At 40.4% G+C, this 23,042-nt stretch overlaps 1 protein-coding gene across 12 annotated transcripts in view; it reads left to right on the forward strand.

Moving 5' to 3' along the window:
- The window catches only part of LOC138743180 (prolyl 4-hydroxylase subunit alpha-2-like), a 100,679-nt gene that overhangs the window by 34,768 nt on the left and 42,869 nt on the right, over positions 1–23,042 (forward strand). For 11 of the 12 annotated variants that reach the window (XM_069898120.1, XM_069898112.1, XM_069898110.1 and 8 more), the window contains 5 exons: positions 7,165–7,261; positions 8,971–9,122; positions 11,665–11,802; positions 13,962–14,204; positions 22,451–22,647. In XM_069898120.1, coding sequence (XP_069754221.1) covers positions 7,165–7,261; positions 8,971–9,122; positions 11,665–11,802; positions 13,962–14,204; positions 22,451–22,647 — 827 coding nt within the window. Of the gene's footprint in view, positions 1–5,578; positions 5,607–7,164; positions 7,262–8,970; positions 9,123–11,664; positions 11,803–13,961; positions 14,205–22,450; positions 22,648–23,042 lie in introns of those variants that run through there. The other variant, XM_069898118.1, reaches the window with a different exon arrangement.

Below are 23,042 nucleotides of genomic sequence, written 5' to 3' on the forward strand. Positions count from 1 at the left end.
TGTCTAAATTTAATTTTATTGATGGCCACGAGACTGGACAGGCAGATCACAGATCTTGGAGTTTGGAATGATGGGGTATGCTGGGTTGAGCATTACCTGGGAACCTGAGCCAATGTATAGATATGTGTGCCTCCTGCATAAACGTTTTGCTCATCTGGAAGTGTAATGGTAGTAAAACACACAGTGAGCAGTGGGGATTTCAGATGGGGAGCAGTGAGAGAGAGAAAATATTTTTGTGTTTTACTCCTGGTACCATAATGGGGGTGGATTCGCTGTGACTTGCGGAGGAAGTCATGTTGTGCATGTTCACAATATAAGAGGCCATTCAGTTCATCGAATCCAAGCTGGCTCTCACTTATATTCTCCCACATGCTCATCAACTCCACCCTGATTTTCCAGTTGCCTAGCTGCACTAGAGTTGACTTACAATGACCAATTAAGCTGCTGGGCAGAGCAGCTTTGAAAGGAAAACAAAATGCCTGTGGGGAAACCCACACAGCCATATGAAGAATGCACAAACCACACAGGCAGCAGGTGAGGATCTAACCAGGGTTGCTGGAGCTCTGAGACAGCAGTATTACTTGTTGCATGGCTCCACTCTCCATCCTGGTGGGGTGTGTTTGGGAAGTAGATCCTTCCTGCAGTGGGCATGTGAGACAATAGCATCACTCTCTTTGACCTCGGGCAAGGGAATGTGACTATCTGTGAATGCCAAGGATACATGCATAGGAAATGGAAATTCCAGTCAATCAGGCTCCCTTTCTCCAATTGTTAAGTCCTTATCTTTCTTTGAACTGCTGTGGTTTCAAAGCACAGGATTGTCTGGAGTAATGCCAGTCCCTCTGAACCATACTCAACAGTACAGTCAGGTGTAGCTGATAGCAATTTGCAGGATCAATTGAACGAGGATGTCTTCAAGATTTTCTTTGTGACAAGAAAAGGCAGATTTTTACACGTGTAATTCCAGATTTTATTCATTTTGCTGCAACATATCATGGAATTTTAAGTGTAATTATTAGCATTGGAAACTGACCCCCTGCAGAACAAATTAATTACCAGTTGAGTTTCTGCTCGTATGCATTTGCTTGCAGACATTTGACAAGGTTTCAGAAGCTAAACTGGATTTTTGCATCATGAGTTTCTTAAAAAATGTGTTTAAAATAGAAATGTTTTCCTTAATTGCAGCTGAGAAATGGTCTCCACATATCTTTAAGCCATATTAGTGGTTTGAAATTGGTTTGCATAAAGATGGGGTTTGAACTGTAAATAGCCATTCTCAACCTTTTTTCGGTTATATCCCTCCCACCCCCACCCGCCCTCACCTCTCAGGACTCTGGTCAAAGTTTATGGACCCCCTTCCCAGTGAAACGGTCAAGTTTTGGTTTCTTCCCTACTTCTCTCTTGTGGACAATATATATTAAAAAAACCAGAAAAATTATTTATGTTGCGTGAGGTGAAAAGAAAATAAGGCTTTTACTTAAAGTAATAACACAATACTGGAGAAACTCAGCAGGTCAGACAGTGTACTTTATGCAGCAAAAATAAAGATACATAACCAACATTTCAGGCTTGAGCCCTTCATTAAGATATGAGCAAAATGTAGGCAGGCGCCTGAGGAAAATGGTGGAAGGGGGAGGAGCACAGGCCCACAGGCAGGAGGTCATAGGAGGGAGGGGGTATGGCTGTGTGAATGGAGACGGAAGGGGGTGGAGAGTTGGAGGAAAGGAGGCAGAGGGATGGGGAAGAGAGGGATAATGGAGAGTGGGCTAGCAGAAAGGTGCTGTGGACACCAGAGGGGCCTTGTGGCCTCCATTGAGAATGGCTGCATGTGAATTTTCAGCAAAGTCAATTCAGCCACCAGGATTGCCACACTTGAAAAAGGAAATCTCAGAAAAATAATTGAAGTGCTGGATGCACTTGGCAGGTCAGCTAGCATCTTTTGGAGGAGAAAGAAACAATTTATGTTTTGCATCAAAGACTTCATAAGCATTCGGAAAGAGAGAAGATTGATTAGTTTTAAAGTGTGAAGCGGCAGAGGATAAATAAAAGAATATAAAACTTGTGAGCTGCAGAACTGGGGGGGTGGAGGCATTGCCCAGCAGCCCAGGTCGTGCTAATAGAGGGAGAAAGGCTACCCAACCTTTACAGATGGAACTGGCCGGTTCTGATAAAGGCTGACAGAAGGTGAGGGGCTGTTTTCCAAACTTGGGTTAGGCCTCATCTCTGGCCTACGATAGCACCATAACAAGTCCAAGTGGAGTGGAGAATTGGCGTAGCAGGCAAAGGAAAGTTTGGGTTCACCCCTGCAGACAGTTGACTTGCAAAGGGAGAGCAAGTTTTGGTTTCCAAGTCTCCTGGTTCATGTCAGATTGTTTGGTGGGTGGCATGCAGGTGTGTTTGAATGGAGACTGGACTGCAACGAGTCTCCCATTTGGAAACTTGGCCACAGGGCTGTGGTTTTCACTCCCACAAAAATTATATTTTCCTAGTTGAATAATTCTAAAGGCAGAAGAATATTTCTCCTGATTTTTGTATGATGAAGGATAGTATTAAACTAGAGGCAGTTGTATGTCTCATCCAATAAGTTCAAGTTTATTAGTATTCATACAGAAGAGGTCTGAAAATCCGGACTGCTTGGGGATTGGGTAGGATTGGATTTTCTGGATTCTCGGGCAATATCTTTCAAAATTCAAATTTAAGAATGAATAAAGAGATGAACAGGTTAATTTTGACAACTTATTCATTGGCAAATACATTATAGTTTGCTTCATTTATCAATATGAACAATTTTAAAGAAAAATAACACAAATGCTGGAGAAACTCAGCAGGTCAAACAGTGTTTTGATGTAGCAAAGTTAAAGATACCTTTCAAGGGCTCAAGCTCGAAACGTTGGTGATATATCTTTACATTTGCTACATCAAGGCACCCTTTGATCTGCTGAGTTTCTCCAGCATTTGTGTGTTTCTTTTCACTTAACCACAGTGTCAACAGAATCCTGTGTTTTACCCCTTAAAGAAAAATAACGTGGTCACTTGCTGCCGCTCTGCATTTGTGAAGCTTGCGCATGCACACAAAAACTCACTAAATTTAAAGAGTTTGAGAGTTTTCAAAAAGTCCAGATTCTCTGTTTGCCTGGATTTCTGGCATCCGGATTTTTAGACTTCTACTGTACAATTGTACATCTGGATGAAACAGTATTCTTCAGTCTATGTTAAAGTGTGCTAATACATATGCAGACGTAGCACACATATTGACAAGAAATTTAAATGCAGTACATATATAAAAATAAATAAATATTATTAAATTAATACAATGCCTTTCCAATGATCCTGAAATCAGTTAACCGAAAATCTTAGTTATTTGAACATTTTTTCGGCAGCAACGTGATGTCAAAGTTTTTTTTAAAATATTTTGTTTTTCATTTATTATGCATAATAAAATCTTCAGTATCACAATAAATTAAACTTTTTTCAAATAAAAAAAACAAAGAAAAACCCCTTCTCCCTGTGATAGTACAGATTCTATCACCAATGTGTATATGTACAGATGGTCGTGTAGGATGACTGTGATTGGCTGAGAGTGTAGCCACACCTACTGGCAGGTCTTAAAGGATTGCTCCTAGCCAGACCAGGTCATTCTGGACTGGTCGACATCCTTGTGATATGCTCCAGTCTTTTAGTTAATAAAAGCCTTGGTTTGGATCAACAAGTCTTTGGTTCTTTCGACGCGCATTACACTCCCTTCCTACAGAACATAAAACCACACACCGTCAGAGCTCACACTTATATTATCCATAAATAATCTATGTGAGGAAGTCACATCTGCTTATATTGTAACAACATCTGTTATTATTATCATAAATAGGTCCCCATATGTCCAAATCTGGCTGCCATATCTTGACAAATATATCATGCTTTTTTTGTAAATGTTATGTCATTTTCTCCATTGATATACTCATCTCTGCAGTCCATCGTGCTATAAGGGAGAGTCAGACTTCCAGTAGTTGCAATACACTTCTTAGCCACTGCTAAATCTACTTTGACAAAATAAATTTGGAATTTAGTTAATTTATTACTTATTTCAATAAAATTACACAAAATATAAATTCCCAGCTCGTCTGCAAAAGCCACCCGTTATCCTCGTTAATGTTTCAGCAATATCCTGCCAAAAAGGCCACTCTTTCACACATGACCACGTCACATGTAAAAACGTTCCTTTTTCAGTTCCACATTTAAAACACATCGTCAATATTTCAGATTTTGACCTATGTAGCTTCTGTGGCGTAAGATATAATTGGTGTAGGAAACCAACAGAACCAATCCATATCTTGCTTTTATAGTTGCACCAATCAGACAAACATCTTTCTGATATTACAATACCTACGGACAACTCCCATCTCTCTCTCGACCTCTGTAAATCTGGTTTTGCACTTTCACTCTGGAGAGCATAGTACATTTTTGTTATGAATTTAGGTGTATTCCCCAGTCAGATCACTCATTCCATTTTATTACTAATTTCAGGTGAGACCAATATTGGCCCTCCTCTTTCTCTCAAGAATGAAAACAGAAGAATGTCCCATTAGCTACTCCATATTTCTGTTTGAGTTGATCAAAAGATATAAGAATCCCCTCTGCCCAGTAGTCTTCAATGTATCATGCTCCTTTGTCATACCAGGAGTTTAATATTCTGTTACCAATATTCATTGGCCACAACACATTCTTACATAATGGTGCTCTTAATGCTTTTTTCCCAATGTACTCATTGATTTCTTTCTGTACTCTAATCATATATATTAATATGGGATTATCAGTCTTTTTGTTATTGACTTAACACTCCACTTACAGATAAAAATCCTTCGCTGCCCCCTCTTTGGTTGAATCGAAAAGACGGAGGCTGCATTCCTCAAAGAAAGATGAAATTAATCTGGCTTGTTATAACAAATAAAACTTTCTAAAATCTGGTAGCCTAAGTCCTTCTATCTTATAATCTCATGTTAATTTTTCCAGCAAAATTCTCGCCACCTTATTATTCCATGGAATTGCCTGATACAATTATTTAATGATTTAAAGATTTTTTTTCCCGGCAAAGAAATAGTCAGCGATTGAAATAGATATTGTAATGTTGGCATCACTTTCATTTATACACAGTTAACCCTTCTAATCAAAGTATTCAGTAAATCTTTCAATTTCTGCAAATCCTTCTATATCTTCCTGAACAGAGGAGCATAATTTAAGTTGTACAAATTCTGTAGGTCATTGTCAATCGATATTCCTAAATATTTAATTCCATCTACTTTCCATTTCAGTTGATTTCCTTTCTGATATCTTTCATAATCAAAGTTGGTCAATGGAATTATCTCATTTTTATCTATATTAATTTTATAACCTGAAACTCTTCCATATTTTTCGAGTGTTGTTTGTAATTTCTCTAGAGATTCAGCCAGGTCAGAAAAATATTGTAGTACATCATTAGTAAATAGGCTAATTTTATGTTCTTTTGTCTAACTTTAAAGCCTTTAATATCCAGATCTCTCCACTGCTTCAATCACAAGGATAAAAAGCACTGGGGGTGGGGGACACCCTTGACTTTTCAATCTACTCAGAGGGTAAACCACTTACATTTGATTATTAGTTATAATTTTGGCTTGTGATCTATGATGGAGAGTTTTTAATCCAATTTATAAATGTTCTATCTATTCCAAATTTCTCCAAAGTTTTAAATAAAAAAGGCCATTTTAAGCGTCAAATGCCTTTTTTGAGTTAAGGGAGACCTGTTACTCTGGATTCAATTTTAATCTGGCCACGTGTATCATATTAAATAGCCTAACCAGACTATTTCAAGAGTGTCTTCCTTTAACAAATCCCACCTGATCTGTATGTATCAGTTTAGGTAAATATTGTCTCAGTCTATTAGCTAACGCCTTTACCAATATCATATTATCAGCATATGATATGATATGACCACCGCCAGTGGGCTGATATCGCCTCCAACCGTGCATCTTGGTGCCTCACAGTTCGGCGGGCAGCAACCTCCTTTGAAGAAGACCGCAGAGCCCACCTCACTGACAAAAGGCAAAGGAGGAAAAACCCAACACCCAACCCCAACCCACCAATTTTCCCCTGCAACCGCTACAACCGTGCCTGCCTGTCCCGCATTGGACTTGTCAGTCACCAACGAACCTGCAGCAGACGTGGACATATCCCCATAAACCTTCGTCCACGAAGCCAAGGCAAAGATTATCAGCATTCAAAAGTGAGATACGTCCATATGATGAGGTTTTATATAGGTCCTTGTTTTTTTTGACAACCGTGTAATAAAGGGTCTGGGAGAGTCTGAGTCTCCATTGCCTGGTCTAGCACACCCATTATAAGAAGTATCAATAGATACTTAAATTGTGTATAGAACTCAGGAGACTTATTGGCCTGCAGAGTATTCAGAGCCTTCTCAATTTCTTCTCTTGTGAAAGGGGTGTCTAACTCCATCTGTCCCCTCACCTCTAATTTTGGAAGTTCACCGTTCGCTAGGAGCTTGTCCATCTCATTATCATCTAATAATTCTGATTTATATAGCTTTGTATCTCTTTTGGATTGTACATTAAAATATCAGCTTCTGTTTTAATTGCAATTATCATCCTCTGACTTCACTTGCCAGGACAAGACCTTATGTGCTTGTTCTCCTAGTTCATAATATTTTTGCTTAGTTTTTAATTTTTTTTTCATTCTATATGTTGGTAATGTGTTATTTCTCAATTTCTTATTCTCTAAGAGACTATATTTTTCTTGTAAACCTGTCCTCTTATATTCTTTCTCCAGTTCTGTTATCTCTTTCTCCAAACCATCCAATTCTACATTACATTCTCTTACTTAAGATTTTTTGTATAAGAAATAATTTGCCCTCTCAGATAAGCTTTAAGCATATCCCATATCAAAAAGCTGTTATCGGTGGAAAGGAGATTTGTCTCACAAAATAGTTTTCTCTGTCTTCTAATAAACTCAGAGAAGTCTGTCCTTTTCTTGTTTTTCAACTATCGCAATAGTTATGGTTTATTGGTGAATGGTCTGACAATAGCTTTGTTGATAATCTAGAGTCAAGAAAATAAAAGCTGTGAAAAAGTTATTCATCAAATAACTTCACGAAAGATATTTAAATTGCTTTTCTTTTAGGTCAAATGACGGACTTAATATTTACAGAAAAAGATCTAGTCAAATCTTTGAAAGAATATATAACTGCTGAAGAGACCAAGTTAACAGCAATTAAAAGGTACTTTTTATGATTGGACGGCATGGTTAGCACAATGCCAGCGACGCTGGTTCAAATCCGGTGCTGTCTGTAAGGAGTTTGTACATTCTCCCAGTGACCTGCGTGGGTTTCCTCCGGGTGCTAAGGTTTCCTCTCGTCCTTCAAAAATGTACAGGCATTATGGGTTAATTGGGCGGCACGAGCTCATGGACCAGTAGGGCCCGTTTCCGTGCTGTATGGCTAAATTTAAAAATTTGATACTAGACATTTCCCCTTTCTTGTATATTTAATGATAGTACATTTATTTAGTTGCTGGTAATCTGCTACAGATGTTCTCAAACATTAAGAATCAGAATTTATTGGCATGTACATATCATGAAATTCGTTGTTTTGTGTCATTACAATGCAAATATTGCTATAAAATCACACTTAAAAATAAATTACTGTAAAAGTAAGAAAAAGTGAGCTAGTGTCTATAGTTCATCATCTGTTGAGAAATCTGATGGCAGAGAGGAAGAAGCTGTGCCGCTGGGTGTTCAACCTCGGGCTCCTGTTTCTCTTTCCCTATGGTAGCAGTGTGAAGAGGGCATGACCTGGTTGGTGGGGATCCTTGAAGATGCTGGCCAAGTTCACAACTCTCTATGGATTTTTTCTTATCCTGTGCATTGGCAGCTCCAAACCAGATAGTGATGCAAATAGACAGAATGCTTTTTTACAGGTTAAAATATTGCAAGAGTATTTGGTGACATACCAAATCTTCTCAAACTCCTCACTAAGTATAGCTGCAGGGGAGACGCCTTCATGATCGCATTGACATGGAGGCCCCATGATAGACCTTTGGAGATGCTGACATCCAGGAACTTGAAGCCTTTTACCCTTTCCACAGCTGACCCCTTGATGAGGACTGATTCGTGATCGCTTGGTTTCCTCTTGTTGCATATCTCCAGCAGAAGTGAAATTGGGGCCCACAATCACAGTAGGCCTGTGGAGTATGGGTGCACAGATATTGGTAACTATGTTGGTCCAACATAGTTGGAAGAATTCAGCAGGTCAAGCAAAACTGGAAGTGGGGGTGGGGGGGGGTGAGGATTTTCTGACATTTTCAGTCAACCTTCATCAAGAAGACAAATCATGCTTCTTGTATAAAATCAAGGGTTTTTTTGCTGAAAGAATTTCTCTCATTGTGTTCTAACCTTGACATTGCCCAATTTCCATTGTAAATTATTCAGTCCTTAATTTTCATTGTAAATTATTCATTCTCTTCTATGGTGCAGTTTATGGTGAGGCATTGACCAACTAACACCGTTAATTCATTCTCTTCCGTCACCCCCGTTTACCATATTTCCTTATAACAGGGAAGGAAGGCATGAAACCATTGAGAAATCCTGTTTTCCATCCCCTCACCCCCATCTGAACAACTCACTGATCAATTGCAATGACCCATTAGCCTGCTAGTCCTACTACATTGAGATGCGATCACAATGGAAAAGTGCAATCCCAACGCAAACACCACGTAAAGTGTAGACTAAACCCAGCTGAGAGGAGCTAAGAAGCAGTACCCTTTCTCGGTGTGCACCCCAACCCCCTTACAGAGCCACTGAGATCAACAGCGGTCCAGAACACTGAGCAACAGAGAGCTCCATCCTGCTATGTTTTATAAAATAAAATCTGATTAATATTGGTTTTACATTTCCTCATTCTAATAATGGCATTTCCTGCCTCATTTGCAGCTGGGCTGAAAAGCTGGACGAACTCACACACACATCAACCTCTGACCCAGAAGGCTATCTGGGCCATCCAGTAAATGCATATAAGCTAATGAAAAGGTTAAATACGGAGTGGCTAAAACTGGAAAGCTTAGTCCTGCAGCACACTTCTGACGGTAAGTAATGGAAAAATATTATCTTGCTGAGTCTCTATACGATCTATTGTGATTGTGGGTGGGTGGTCAGTTTGCACCTTTCCTTTGGCATTCACACTAGAGCCCAATACAGTATTTCCTCTGATATCAGTGATAGTCGCTAGTGAAACCTGGTGCCATTGCAGGATCATAACCAAGTAGTCATGTCTTCTGAAGGTATCCCTGTGACCCCAAGATGTGCAGAGTACCAATCGAGCACAAGAGGAAACCTTGGGACACTCCCCTCCCAGCCATTACCATCAAAACCCTTTCCCCTTCACTTTGTTTGCGCTGGAAACTGTCCTTTGGTCCTTAGTATTGGCCTCACCATTCCTCCTTGATTCTGACTGGAATTTGATTCCCTGCAATTCAACTTTCCGGGGTGTTGTTCGACTGTAACCTTTTTCTCATTTATGTACGTATCATTTTCATGGCTACAATTTTTACATTTGCTGATAAGTAGGAATTCTGCCTTGCCCGCAGGAAAAAGAATCTCAGGGTTGTATGTGATGTTGTGTATGCACTCTGACAATAAATCTGAACTTTGAAATTTGATGTATTCTGCAAATAGATTACAATTTAATGTTCTTTTTTGAATATTTTTCTCAATAATTATATCAAACAAATGACGCATTTTATTATTATCCCAAATTGTCCTTAAAACTGAGAGCTTGCATTGATGTGGCAGCTTTTGTGCCAGGAACCTCCCAGTATATAGTGTGGACTGCCAGTCGATGTTCAGCGATTCAGTTGGAATCTAAATTTGAGTGAGAGAATGCTGTGAAGATATCAGTATACAACAGCCAGAGGGCAAGGAGGTATATTCTGGCAGTAATTTAGAAAGAGAAAGCTTTATCTAAAATGAAGTTTTTTTTTAGTTTTTTAACATTGAAAAATAAGAGGAATATGTAGTTATATTTAATTGGTGGTCCAACAGGTGGGGATGGGATCTCCATTGTAGTTCTTTTGGGAGTTTTTTCTTAATTTAATTTTCGACCGACAGCGTGGTAACAGGCCCTTTCAGCCTATGTGCCTATACTACCTAATTCCACCCAGTTGACCTACAATGCCCAGTATATTTTGAATGGTGGGAGGAAACCAGAGCACCTGGAGAAAGCACACGCAGTCACGTGGAGAACATACAAACTCCTTACGGACAGCACAGGATTCAAACCCCAGTCCCGATCGCTGGTGCTGTAACAACGTTGCAAGTAACACTAAGCCAACCGTGCTGCCCATGTAGTGTTGTTATTTATTGTGTATACCTCTATGTTGCAGTGACAGAATTTTACATTAAAGCTGAAAAATTCCCCATAATTAGTAAATAGAAGTGGAATTGGTGATTGAGGGTTGCAGGCCCTCTCTCACTGAGGAGGATTCTTGTGTAAAGGTGCCATTATATGGGTTCTTTCAAATGATACATCCAGTTTCATATTTGGTGTGGTTATATGAACCCAGCCTGTAGCATTGAGGCCCTGCCATTTATAAAATATCACATTAAAAAGAGATTAAAATGAATTGTAGGGTGGAATGGGCTCTAAGAGGCACGGTTTATAAAAAAAAAAAATCCTGCTTTACAGACTAATCTGGAAGTGGAAGAAATGGAGAGGGTGTAGATTGATTGCTTTCTTTCCTGGATGATTGTTGGGATGTTGATTCATTATTTTTCCTGCTGCTTTGAACATCTGCATAAAGAGTGGATGCTTCCATTTGCTAGTCACCTTCTTCATGTTTTGCTTAGTGCAAAAAGTATTTGTCCTATTTCTCATCACTTGCTTATGGCATTTAATCTTGCATTCCATATTTTTTCCCCTTTTATTCATATAACTCAGTGGTTCTCAACCTTTTTCTTTCCATTCACATACCATTTAAAGTATTCCCTATGCCATAAATGCTCTGTGATTAGTCAGGGGTTGCTTAAGATGGGATGTGAGTGGGAAGGGAAGGTTGAGAATCACTGCGCAATACACAAGCGGAGGAGAAACTCAGGAGGTCACGCAGCATCTATAGGAAATGAAGGGTAGTTCATGTCCTGGGTCTGAGCCCTTCATCAAACTATGAGCAAAAATGCAGACAGGCGCCTGAATCCAAACATTGAAGTAATTAAGCTGAAGTGAACCCCATCAGGTTTTCCAGGCAAGTTCAATCAGCCCATCTCGCTTGGACAATAATGAGTCTACTTATGAAGCAAGAACCAATAAGCCTCATTTAATATCGTTGAACTCTTTTATTCTGTGGAATTTCAACCAGAAATGATAATCTAGCCTCCCTAAATATGGTCAGTTTAACGTAAATTAGTGATTGACATGAGTTATATTACTTCGTTTGGCTCAGCATTTCTCAAATGGTTCATTCTGCTTGCTTTTACGTGACCTTCCATTTTAATGGGACATTTCTACTCCAGCATTTCTGGTCTGAACGTGATGAGACAGTGTTGTTTTAAAGAAAACAGGATTTTGGTTTTGCAATTGGTTTTCGTTCCTGGAGTCTCTCATGGATCCACTTCTTTTGCATTTCTGGCCAGGTTTCATTGCTAACCTCTCGGTGCAACGGCAGCACTTTCCCACAGATGAAGATGAGAGTGGAGCTGCGAAAGCCCTCATGCGTTTGCAGGACACCTACAAATTGGATTCGGACAGTATTTCCAAGGGCATGCTGCCAGGTACCTTGAATGCCAGGCTCCTAGGTACTAACACAAAAAGTCTGCAGACACTGTGATCGAGGTAAAAGTACAATGCTGGAGAAATTCAGCAGGTCACAAAGTTATGTAGCAAAGATAACCAAAGTTTCGGGCTTGAGCCCTTCATCAAAGTATGTAGGCAAGTATAAAAAAAACAGTGCTTTGGGGAAGGGACAGGGGAGGAGCACAGCCCCATAGGCAGGAGGTAATAGGTGGATAAGGCACACCAGCAAACATGGGGAGGGTGATGGCTCTGTGAATGGAAAATGAAGGGAGTGGAGAGCTGGATGAAAGAAGACAGAGGAAATGGGAAGGGAGAATGGGGAGAGTGCCCAGCTGGAAAATAAGGTGATGTTCCTCCAATTTACAAGTGGTCTTGGATTAACAGTACAAGGACATGAACATTCATGTCAGAGCTGGATTGAGGTGCAGAATTGAAATGGCCATTGAGAGATCCCTGTCACTGATGCGGACAGAGCAAAAGTGCTCAGTGAAGCAATGTTAGTTACTAAAGACTAGTTGATGTTATGGAAAGCATAAAGCTTTGTTTTAATACAGAAGTAAAGGACTGTCCACCTTTGGGTGGCATGGTTGGTATAGCAGTTATCACAACACCTTTACAGTGCCAGCAATTGGGACCGAATCAGGGTTCAAATCTCGCACTCTCTTTAAGGAGTTTGTATGTTCTCCCCGTGTCTGCGTGGGTTTTCTCCAGGGGTTCCGATTTCCTCCCAATGTTCAGAACTTACCAGAGGTGTCGGTTAATGGGGTGTAAATTGGGGAGCACAGACTCGTGGGCCAATACAGCGTTACCGTGCTGTATGTCTATGTCAAAATTGGGGAACAATCAGGAAAAATGATGAACATTCAATCTCAGCATAATTAACACAACGCTGTTACAGCGCAGTGACCCAAGTTTAAACTCGGCGCCATCTATAAGGAGCTTGTACATTCTCCCTGTGTCCATGTGGATTTTATCTGGGTGCTCCGCTATCCTTCCACCTTCCAAAAGCATTCAGGGTTTGTAGGTTAATTGGTATATTTACAGGGCTGCAGGCTCTTGGGCCTAAATTACATTTTTTTTCAAATTTTGGCTTTTGGACAAAGAATTACTTTCAAAGAGAGTGAAAAGAGATTGAATATTAAATGGTCATCTAAAGTGCAAAGATATTTTTCAGCACTTGATTGCACCCATTTCCCAGACTAAATCAGTTAAGGCTCCAGTAACTGGTGTTATTTTGACAGAGATGGGGGCACTAGATAGAGTTTACAAAGAAGGAAATTTAAATAACTCTATGCAATTGGATGAGATCTGATTTCTGTACAGGGTAGATGAGAAATCATCTAATGTATTTTGTACATGATTAATTATACACTCCTGAACATCAGCAGTGCTGATCATTAATTCCCTGTCCCACCTCTACACTAACCTCCCCTCCCATAGTGTTCCAAGCAAGCACAATGTTGGTTGAGGAACAACTCTACTTTCAAGTTTTAAGTTTGTGTTTATTCATATCTGACCATACATATACTATCAAATGAAACAGCTTTCCACCCAGTGGCACACACACATCACAGGCAGCAGATAAAAATAGTAAATATACAATAAAGCTTGTGTTATCTTGAATTTGAACAGCCAGCAACCTCAAGCAACTGGCAAAAAAAATTGCAGAAAATAAATAGGTTAAAAAATGCTGAAGTTTAAAATTGGTGCGCCTCGCCATTAGTTTGCCAATTGCGCAATACAGATCACAAGCAACTGGAAAATTAACTTATCCAGCATTTACTAATCCCCATAGGTGCTGGATACTGTGTTTACTGTGTATGTTTTTTGTATGTGTTTATGTGTATGTATTACATACACATATGTATTACATATGTATTACATATGTACACCCCGCACACACAAGCACACACACACACACACACACACACAACTGCATATAACTTTTTGACCTTCCTCCGATTGCCTCCTCGATTGAACTTTTAATTGCCTCCCCTTTTGTTGTTCTAAGTCACATTTTCTTTGCTAAAGCTCCTTTGCAGTGTCAATATTGGATCAGATTATAAACGTTAATGTTCGTCCAAGTCAGGTGTTGCTCTTGATGTTGTTCTCTCCACTTGGCGACACCCTCTTGTAGGTGTGCAGCACCACCTGGTCTCACTCACGGTCGAGGACTGCTTTGAGTTGGGGAAGGTCGCTTACAACGATGGCGACTACTACCATACCATTCTCTGGATGGAGCAAACCCTCAAACAGCTGGAGGAAGGGGAGTCTGGCGGGGTCACAAAAGCTGACACCTTGGACTATCTCAGCTATTCTGTGTACCAGATGGGGGACCTGCGCCGTGCAATTGAACTGACAAAACAGCTGATAGCTACTGGTAAGTGTAAGAATAGCTCTGAGATCTTGGGCATTGGTGTGTTCTTGGATTTATATTACCGAAACAGCAAACAGCAGTGTCAAGCAACCAGCAAAAATAAATTGTGGAAAATAGATGGATAAAAAATACAGAAGTTTAAAATTGGCATGGTTCGCCATTAGCTCTCCATTCACGCAACATGTAGGATCAAGCAACTGGAAAATTCACTTATCCGGCAACCACCCATCCCTGTAGGTGCTGGATACCAGGGATTCTACTGTATTTATATTATCCTAGTTTTTAATATTTCTGTAAAAGCCGCCTCTCCCCGTGATTGCTGGCTGTTATAAAACATTATAACTTTCAGCAAAAGTTTCAAAAACTGGTCAAAAGAAAACAAAATGCTCCATTTTGATAAAGACTGTTATTGAGTCTTGAAGAACTACTCTACTCCTGCTAATGGATCATTGGTCAAACCCCATCACACTCCTGCTTCTGAATTATTAGCCCAGTAACACTGCTGTATCCCTGTGTCAAGGATAATGTTTTGGGATTGCACTAGTTATCCAGTGGCAAGGATGGGATATAGTGGTAGTGACAGACTCCAACAACAAACTTAATCAGGGACTCTTACTTGTGCATTTTATTGTTTTTTTTTCCTCTCCTCTCTGACTGAGATAGGTCAGGTGACAGGTTTGTGTTGGGTAAGTCTGGGTCTAGTGATCATAATACTATTAGTTTTAGGTTAATCATGGAGAAGGATAGGGCTTGGGCCTATGGTTGAGATTCTTGACTGGCACAAAGATAATTTTGTGGAGGTGTGAAAGGATTTAGAAGGTGTGGATTGGGATCATTTATTTTCAGGGAAGGATGCAACAGATAAATGAAGGATAGTCAAAGGGGAAATTTTGAGAGTACGGAGTCGGTCTGTCCCTATGAGGATTAAAGGAAAGGTTATAAAATATAGGATGACTTGGTTTTCAAGGGATATTGGGAATTTGGTTCAGAGGAAGAGGGATGTGGACAACAGGGATAAATGAGGTGCATGAGGAATATAGAGAGTGCAAAAAAATCTTAAGAAAGAAATTAGAAAGGCTAAAAGATGTGAGGCTGCTTTGGCAGGCAAGGTAAAAGTAAATCCTAAGGATTTCTACAGGAACATTAAAAGTAAAAGAATAACGAGGGATAAAATTGGACCACTTGAGGATCAGAGGGACCGGCTCTGTGAGGAGTCAGAAGAGATGGGGGAAATTTTAAATGATTTTTTTTTTTCTTCAGTATTCACTAAGGAAAGGAATATTGAGTTAGGTGAAGTAAGAAAAACTAGTAGTGTGGTCATGGAAAAATATATAGATTAATGAGGAGGTAGAACTGACTATTTTAAAGAGAATAAAGGTGGAAAAATCTCTGGGCCCTGACAAGATATTCCCTAGGACCTTGAGGGAGGTTAGTATAGAAATAGCGGGGGCTCTGACAGAAATATTTAAAATGTCATTAGCCATGGGGGAGGTCCTAGATAACGGGAGGGTAGCTCATGTTGTTCCACTGTTTAAAAAAGGCTCTAAAAGTAAACTGGGTAATTATATGCCTGTGAGTTAATATCAGTAGGTAAATTAATGGAAAGTATTCTTAGAGATGGAATATACAATTATTTGGATAGACAGGGACTAATTAGGAGTAGTGAACATGATTTTGTGCGTGGTAGATCATGTTTAACAAATCTTATTGAAATTTTTGAGGTTGCTAAGAAGGTTGATGAAGGAAAGGCAGTGGATGTTGTCTATATGGACTTTAGTAAGACCTTTGACAAGGTTCCACATAAGAGGTTAGTGGGAAGGTTCAGTCATTTAGGTATTAATGTTGAAATAGTGAAGTAGATTCAACAATGTTTGGATGGAAGATGCCCAGAGAGTAGGGTGGAAAATTTTGTGTCAAATTGGAGGCTGGTGACTAGTGGAGTGCCTCAGGGATCGGTACTGTGTCTACTGTTGTTTGCCATGTCTATTAATGATCTGGGTGATAGGGTGGTAAATTGGATTAGCAAGTATATAGTTGATACTAAGATCGGTGGTGTTGTGGACAGTGAAGAATGTTTTCAAAGCTTGCAGTGGGATATAGACCAGTTAGAAGATTGAGGAGTGATTTGATAGAGGTATTTAAAATTATGAGGGGGCAGATAGAGTAGATGTGGATAGGATCTTTCCTATGGGGAAGATTCAAACAAGGGATTGAAGGGGGAAAAGTTTAGGGAAACATGAGGGGGAATTTCTTCACTCAGAGGGTGGTGGGAGTGTGGAATGAGCTTCTGGCTAAAGTGGTAGGTGCGGCCCTCGATTTTAATATTTCAGGAAAAGTTGGATAGGTATATGGACGAGAGAGGTATGGAAGGTTATGGGCTGGATGCGGGTCAATGGGACGAGGAGGGAGAAGGTGTTCACCATGGACTAGAAGGACCGAACTGGCCTTTATCTGTGTTGTAATTGTTATATGGTTGATCGGTTATTGCAGTCAGTTTGTTTACATTTCTTTATTTGTTTACTTGTGTACATTGAGTATATTGTTTTTTTTGTACCTCCAACATGTGGTAATTCTGTCTCATTTGCATGATAAAGAGCTCGGATGTATGTGATGTCATGTATGTTCTCTGATAATAAATCTGAAATCTGAAATGACTAATTTATTATTAGTTATACAGTGGTGTTACTGGACTAGTAATCCATTGACTAGGTGAGATAGTGTGACTGGATGACCAATCCAGTCACAGAGATACAGCAGTGTTACTGGGTTAATAACTCAGAAGCAGGACTGTGATGGTGTTAGACAAATGATCCATTAGCAGGAGTAGAGTAGTTCTAGACTCAATAACAGTCTTTATCAATTTGGAGCAGTTAATTTTCTTTTGACCAGTTTTTTGAAACTGTATATTGGTTTGATTAAGAGGGGGGACACTGTTAAACATTATACTTTGGGGGTGGGAATGGGATGAGTAAAGGGATAGAGTTTGTGCTATTGTTCCAGGCTGTCATGACAGGTTACTTGACAAGAGGTTTGGGGGAAGAGGGGGTGGCATAATCCTCCACTGGACATGGAAGAAGAGTGTGGTGGTCACTCACTAAGAAAGGAGAAATTCAGGAACTGAAGGCAAACCAGGTAACTTTTTAAAGTTAAGGTTCAAGGATCAAATGAGCATTCATGCCAAGAAGAACCTTTATAAGGGACACAATCAGCACAATTAATTGTGCGGCCAGCACAACCAAAGAAAGGTGGGCCATTTGGACATAAATGCATATGTTGTGGTTGCTTCAGGAGCCTGCACGCAGGATGCCTGGCATTGCTGTCCCCAATTTTCATTAGCTGATGACTTTGTAGCAGAATTGGCTTCATATAAAGCAGTAATGTGATGTCATACAAACATATCTCTCAGCACGAGAATTTCTTTACTCTTTACTATTGGAACATGGTGCCTCGGTATGTGTCCAAATATATTACTTAATATAGCATAAATGTGTACAACATTTTGACAGAAAATAACTGTCCAATTCGAAAGTAGTTCACAAAGTTTAGGTCTTGTTTAAATGTTCAACCCACACGTCTAGTTTCAGATAAAAAACCTTTCCTGTTCTATCTTGTGTTTAGTGTGTAATCTTTTAACCATTAGCAAATAATTGTTATGCTGGAGACAAAAAGGCCAGCAATTTAAAGAGACCGAAATATTAATGGTGAAAAAAATACTTTCCTCCTTTTAACTACCATCAGTGAATGGCTTTTATTAAAAATTGTTTGTTTTTATATTTGTTACTATATTTACATGACTGGGTTGCTAAAATTTTGCAGGGAATGCTGTGAATGTTATAACTGGCAGTTTTCATTCGTTAAACCTGATTTTATAAAGTTGCTTTTCTCTCCTCCACCATAATGCTTGGTTCATCACTGAGAATCTGTATTACCTAACAAGCACCTTGATTGATTCAGTAAACAACATCTAGATTGCAAATCAATCTGGCCATCCATCCCATAAGGTGATGATGATCCCTTTCAGTCAGTTTATCGGGTTTGATATGAGGATACCCCACTCCTCAGAAAGGAACAGCATGTGTGTGAATGGATATAGGTGAGTAGAAGGTTGTATAGGTCCAGACCCACCCTCTCGACATACCCTCCCGGATCTAGCGTCTTGGTGAGGTCCAAGACGGCTGGGGGAAGTTCTGTTGCAGTGAATGGCCAGACCGAGCTTCGACGCAAGGGATGCCCTTTCCCCGCTTCACGCCTCGTGTTTGCTAGATGGCTGTTGACTCTATGTGAGGATTCAATCACCCTTTTACGGGTCTTGTTTTTCATCCTACAGGGTGTCTAGCCACCCTCCGCGCCAGGCAAGCCTGGTGGGGGGATCCGGTTTAGTCACTGACCACCCGACCCTGCGACAGGTAGTACAGGATTATATGGTACCAGTGGCACTCCAATGAATGACCAAATCATACAAAACTAAATAACTGTTCGCATACTTACTTTGGTTTATCTGACTTTCCTCTCAAATAATCAAAGAATAGAAAGGGTCATATCCAGGAATAGGAGTCTTTGTTGGCCAGGCACTTCTCTTGATATATATTTGTTACATCTCATTATATATAATTTATTTTGGATCAGTATGTATAAATGTCGTTTGTCTGCAGGGTGTACTGTGCGTCTATGTGTGCGTATTATGATTCTGAGATGCTTTGTTTCATCGGGTTGTATATGTTCAATCAGATGACAGTAAATTTGATCCCGATGAAGCCTCCACATTTCAGGTGTGGGGCCAGTCTCTTGACTTTTTGCTGTTCCTTCTGCCAAATTCTCCATTCTTCTGCTGATCAGATCAGCTGTTGTGGTTCAATTTCGTTGGCTGACAGCGATCTGGCCATTCTGTATCAATATTGGCTATGGCCCAAAAGGCTACAAGGTTTTATTCTTTTATTACCCTCAGGTCAGGCTGACCACCTGTTCCTCTGTTCCGGTCCCAAGTCTGACCAGATCAGCCAAACACTGGATTCAAGTTAGTCCAGGTCACAAAATGGTGGATGGAAAAACAGTCTCACAACATGTCTGCTTCCATTCCTTCAAGCACACAGCAAAGAACAAAGACATTTCATTTCATTTCTCTACTTTCAATGTCCTTAGCACATTCCAGGTTGCTGTTTTGAATTCCTTTCTAGCTAACAAAATTAATGTATCAAACATTATGGGGTTGTATGTTTATTTGATGAAACGCTGGCTTTACAAATGTAAAACAGGCAACCAAACAATAGTAAAATCAGCCTGCACTAACTTTCCAGGTGCTTGGACCAGAATACGGTTAACACAACCAATAGGAGCCCAGGACCTTTTGTCTAAAATACCTTTGCCATGGATGGTGCTGTAAGTTGAAAACTTGGGGGACATTTAAGAGACTCTAAGACAGCCACATGGATGATAGAAAAATAGAGGGTTATGGGGTAGAAAGGGTTTAGTACTTTTTTTAAGGAAGGAATATATGAGTCGGCACAGTATTGAGGGCCAAAGGGCCTGTACTGTATTGTATTGTTCTATGCTCTAGAGCCAATAGGCCCATTCAGTTTGGAAGGAAGGAGAATAGCAGCGTTTCAGGCACTTCTTTCACGGATTTCTCCCAACGCAACAGGCACTGGCCTCAAACACACAAAGTCTCCAAATAATCCAAACAGTTGGATATTTACTGATACCTGCATACTGGAGCACCAAGAGTGTTCCTATCACCACTCCACTCTTTTCTGCATAGACAATCCCATCGCTTCTGTTTCTACCATCTCTCCTAGCAGGGAATTCCAGTCACTTACCACTCACTGTACAAAAAACACTCAAAACTCCTTTAATATTTCTACCCCGACAGCCCTCAGTTGAAATCTATTGATTGACATTCTACCCTGAGATAAAGATTGACAATCTGCCTTGTCTATGACAACAGACTTGCCAAGGCAAATAGCACCTTTGGAAGACTACACAAAAGAGTCTGGAAAAACAACCAACTGAAAAACCTCACAAAGATAAGCATATACAGAGCCGTTGTCATACCCACACTCCTGTTCGGCTCCGAATCATGGGTCCTCTACCGGCATCACCTACGGCTCCTAGAACGCTTCCACCAGCGTTGTCTCCGCTCCATCCTCAACATTCATTGGAGCGCCTTCATCCCTAACATCGAAGTACTCGAGATGGCAGAGGCCGACAGCATCGAGTCCACGCTGCTGAAGATTCAGCTGCGCTGGGTGGGTCACGTCTCCAGAATGGAGGACCATCGCCTTCCCAAGATCGTGTTATATGGCGAGCTCGCCACTGGCCACCGTGACAGAGATGCACCAAAGAAGAGGTACAAGGACTGCCTAAAGAAATCTCTTGGTGCCTGCCACATTGACCACCGCCAGTGGGCTGATATCGCCTCAAACCGTACATCTTGGCACCTCACAGTTCGGCGGGCAGCAACCTCCTTTGAAGAAGACCGCAGAGCCCACCTCACTGACAAAAGACAAAGGAGGAAAAACCCAACACCCAACCCCAACCAACCAATTTTCCCCTGCAACCGCTGCAACCGTGTCTGCCTGTCCCGCATCGGACTTGTCAGCCACAAACGAGCCTGCACCTGACGTGGACATTTACCCCCTACATAAATCTTCGTCCGCGAAGCCAAGCCAAAGAAGAAGAGATTCTCACAAGGAATATAATATATTTATAAAATATGGAGTGAATATAATATAATAATATGACACCTGTTTTATTACTATGACAATAAATTGAATCTTGAATCTTCAATAATGTTAGAAACTGTACAGACATGCACTTTGGTGGAGAAAATAAACTGGCAGACTATCCAGATGCAAAGGGACCTGGGAGTCATTGTGCAGGATGGCCTGAATGTAAACTTGCAAGTTGAGACTGTTCTGAAGAAGGCAAATGCAATGTTGGTATTCATCTCAAGTGAAAATAGAATATAGGAGCAGGGATATGACGATGAAGCTCTTGAAAGCCCTCGTGAGACCTCACTTGGAGTATTGTGAGCAGTTTTGGGCTCCTCATTTAAGAAAGGATGTGTTGAGGGTTCACTGGGATGATTCCAGGAATGAAAGAGTTATCACATGAGGAGTGTTTGACAGCTCTTGGTCTATATTAGTGGGAATTTAGGAGAATAGGGGTGGGATCTCATTGAAGCATTTCGAATGTTTAAAGATACGGACAGAATGGATGTAGAAAAGTTGTTTCCCAAGGTGGGAAAGTCTTGAAAAAGAGGGCACAACTTCAGGAATGAAGGGCATCTGCTTAGAGCAGAGATGCAGGGGAATTTCTTAGCCAGCAGGTGGCAAACCTGTGAAATTTGTTGCCAAAGGAGGTAGTGGAGGCCGAGTTATTGGGTGTAATTTAAGACAAAGATTGATAGATTCTTGATTAGCCAGGGTATCAAAGGATATGGGAAGAAGGCTGGGCAGTGAGGCTGAGTGGGAAAATGGATTAGCCTATGATTGAATGGCAGGGCAGAATTGATGGACTGAATAGCCTATTTCTGCTCCTATGTCTTATGGTCTTCCATAAATGACATCACATATAACCTTAAGATTTTTTTTTCCCTGCGGGCCAGGTAATTATTGGTTGTGTGAACTGTACTCAAGAAAAAGACTTCTATACAAAAGAGAGAAATGTAAACAAACTGCAAATACAGAAAAAAGTAAATATTAAGTAATAAAGAATTTTACATACTTCTATCAGTTCACTTCTCTGCCTTGAATACTTCAGCAAAAAGCAATCTACTTTGGTCCAGTCTCGTCTTTATAATGAATGCCCTCTAATCCACGAACCTCTTCTGCACCTTCTCCAATGCCTTCACCTCATTCCTAGATGGGGTAACCAGATCTGCACCCCATACTCCAAATGTGGCTGAACCAAAGTCTTATGCAACAATGTGACTTTTATACGTGTGGCCTTGAATGATGAAGGCCAATGAGCCATGCGCCTTCTCTCCACTGCTAAGCCCTCGATGAGGACTGGATCATGATCTCCTGATTTTCTCCTGAAGTGCTGAACATGTGTAACTCTGCGAATTTTTCTGAATTGTTTAAGTTCTCAGTCAAGTGTCCGTAGTATCTCCAGGAACATTTAATGAGTATTATTGGTTGAAAATGGTGCACACTGGTAGCCTTTAGTCTAATTTGCCTTGTTTTTCCAACTTCCTGAAGAGAAATTTTTAAATGATTCAACGGGATTTTACTGCTTCCCTCCATGTTTAGATCCAATGCATTTAAGAGCAAAAGCTAACCTTCACTATTATAATGACTTACTGAGAGAAGAGAAGCCAGAGGATCAAAGCAAAGACAAAAAATCCTCTGCATCTCAGACAGAGAGTGGGATCTATGCGCGACCAGATAGCTACTTACCAGAACGGGATGCCTATGAAGCTCTATGTCGTGGGGAAGGAATTAAGATGGTAAGAACACTTAACAAAAGTGTGAGAATGTGAAAGTATTTGTCCGATAATGGAAATCATTTTCTGCTTGCAGTTAATATGTAATGAAAGAGATGAAGTCTCTGCCTCACAAGTGCCTAATCCATCAAATCATAGATGGTTGACTGTGTGGAAGGAGATTATTTGGTCAGTAATGTGCTAGCTTTCAGTAAGAGCAGTGCAGAAAGCAACTGTTTCCCCCTTTCAACTATTGACTGTACATTTACCAAAAGCCTTTTAACTAATTTCCACTATCTTATCAGCCAGTGCATTCCAGGTGCTAAGCACTTGCTATTAAAAGGAAGTTGGCGAGGCAAGTTTCTTTTTGCTCAGGTGCTTGGGGGTGGTGGATACAGATGTTCAAAGAGGCATTTAAG

Source organism: Narcine bancroftii, chromosome 9 (assembly GCF_036971445.1).
Source record: "Narcine bancroftii isolate sNarBan1 chromosome 9, sNarBan1.hap1, whole genome shotgun sequence".
Lineage (NCBI taxonomy): Eukaryota > Metazoa > Chordata > Chondrichthyes > Torpediniformes > Narcinidae > Narcine > Narcine bancroftii.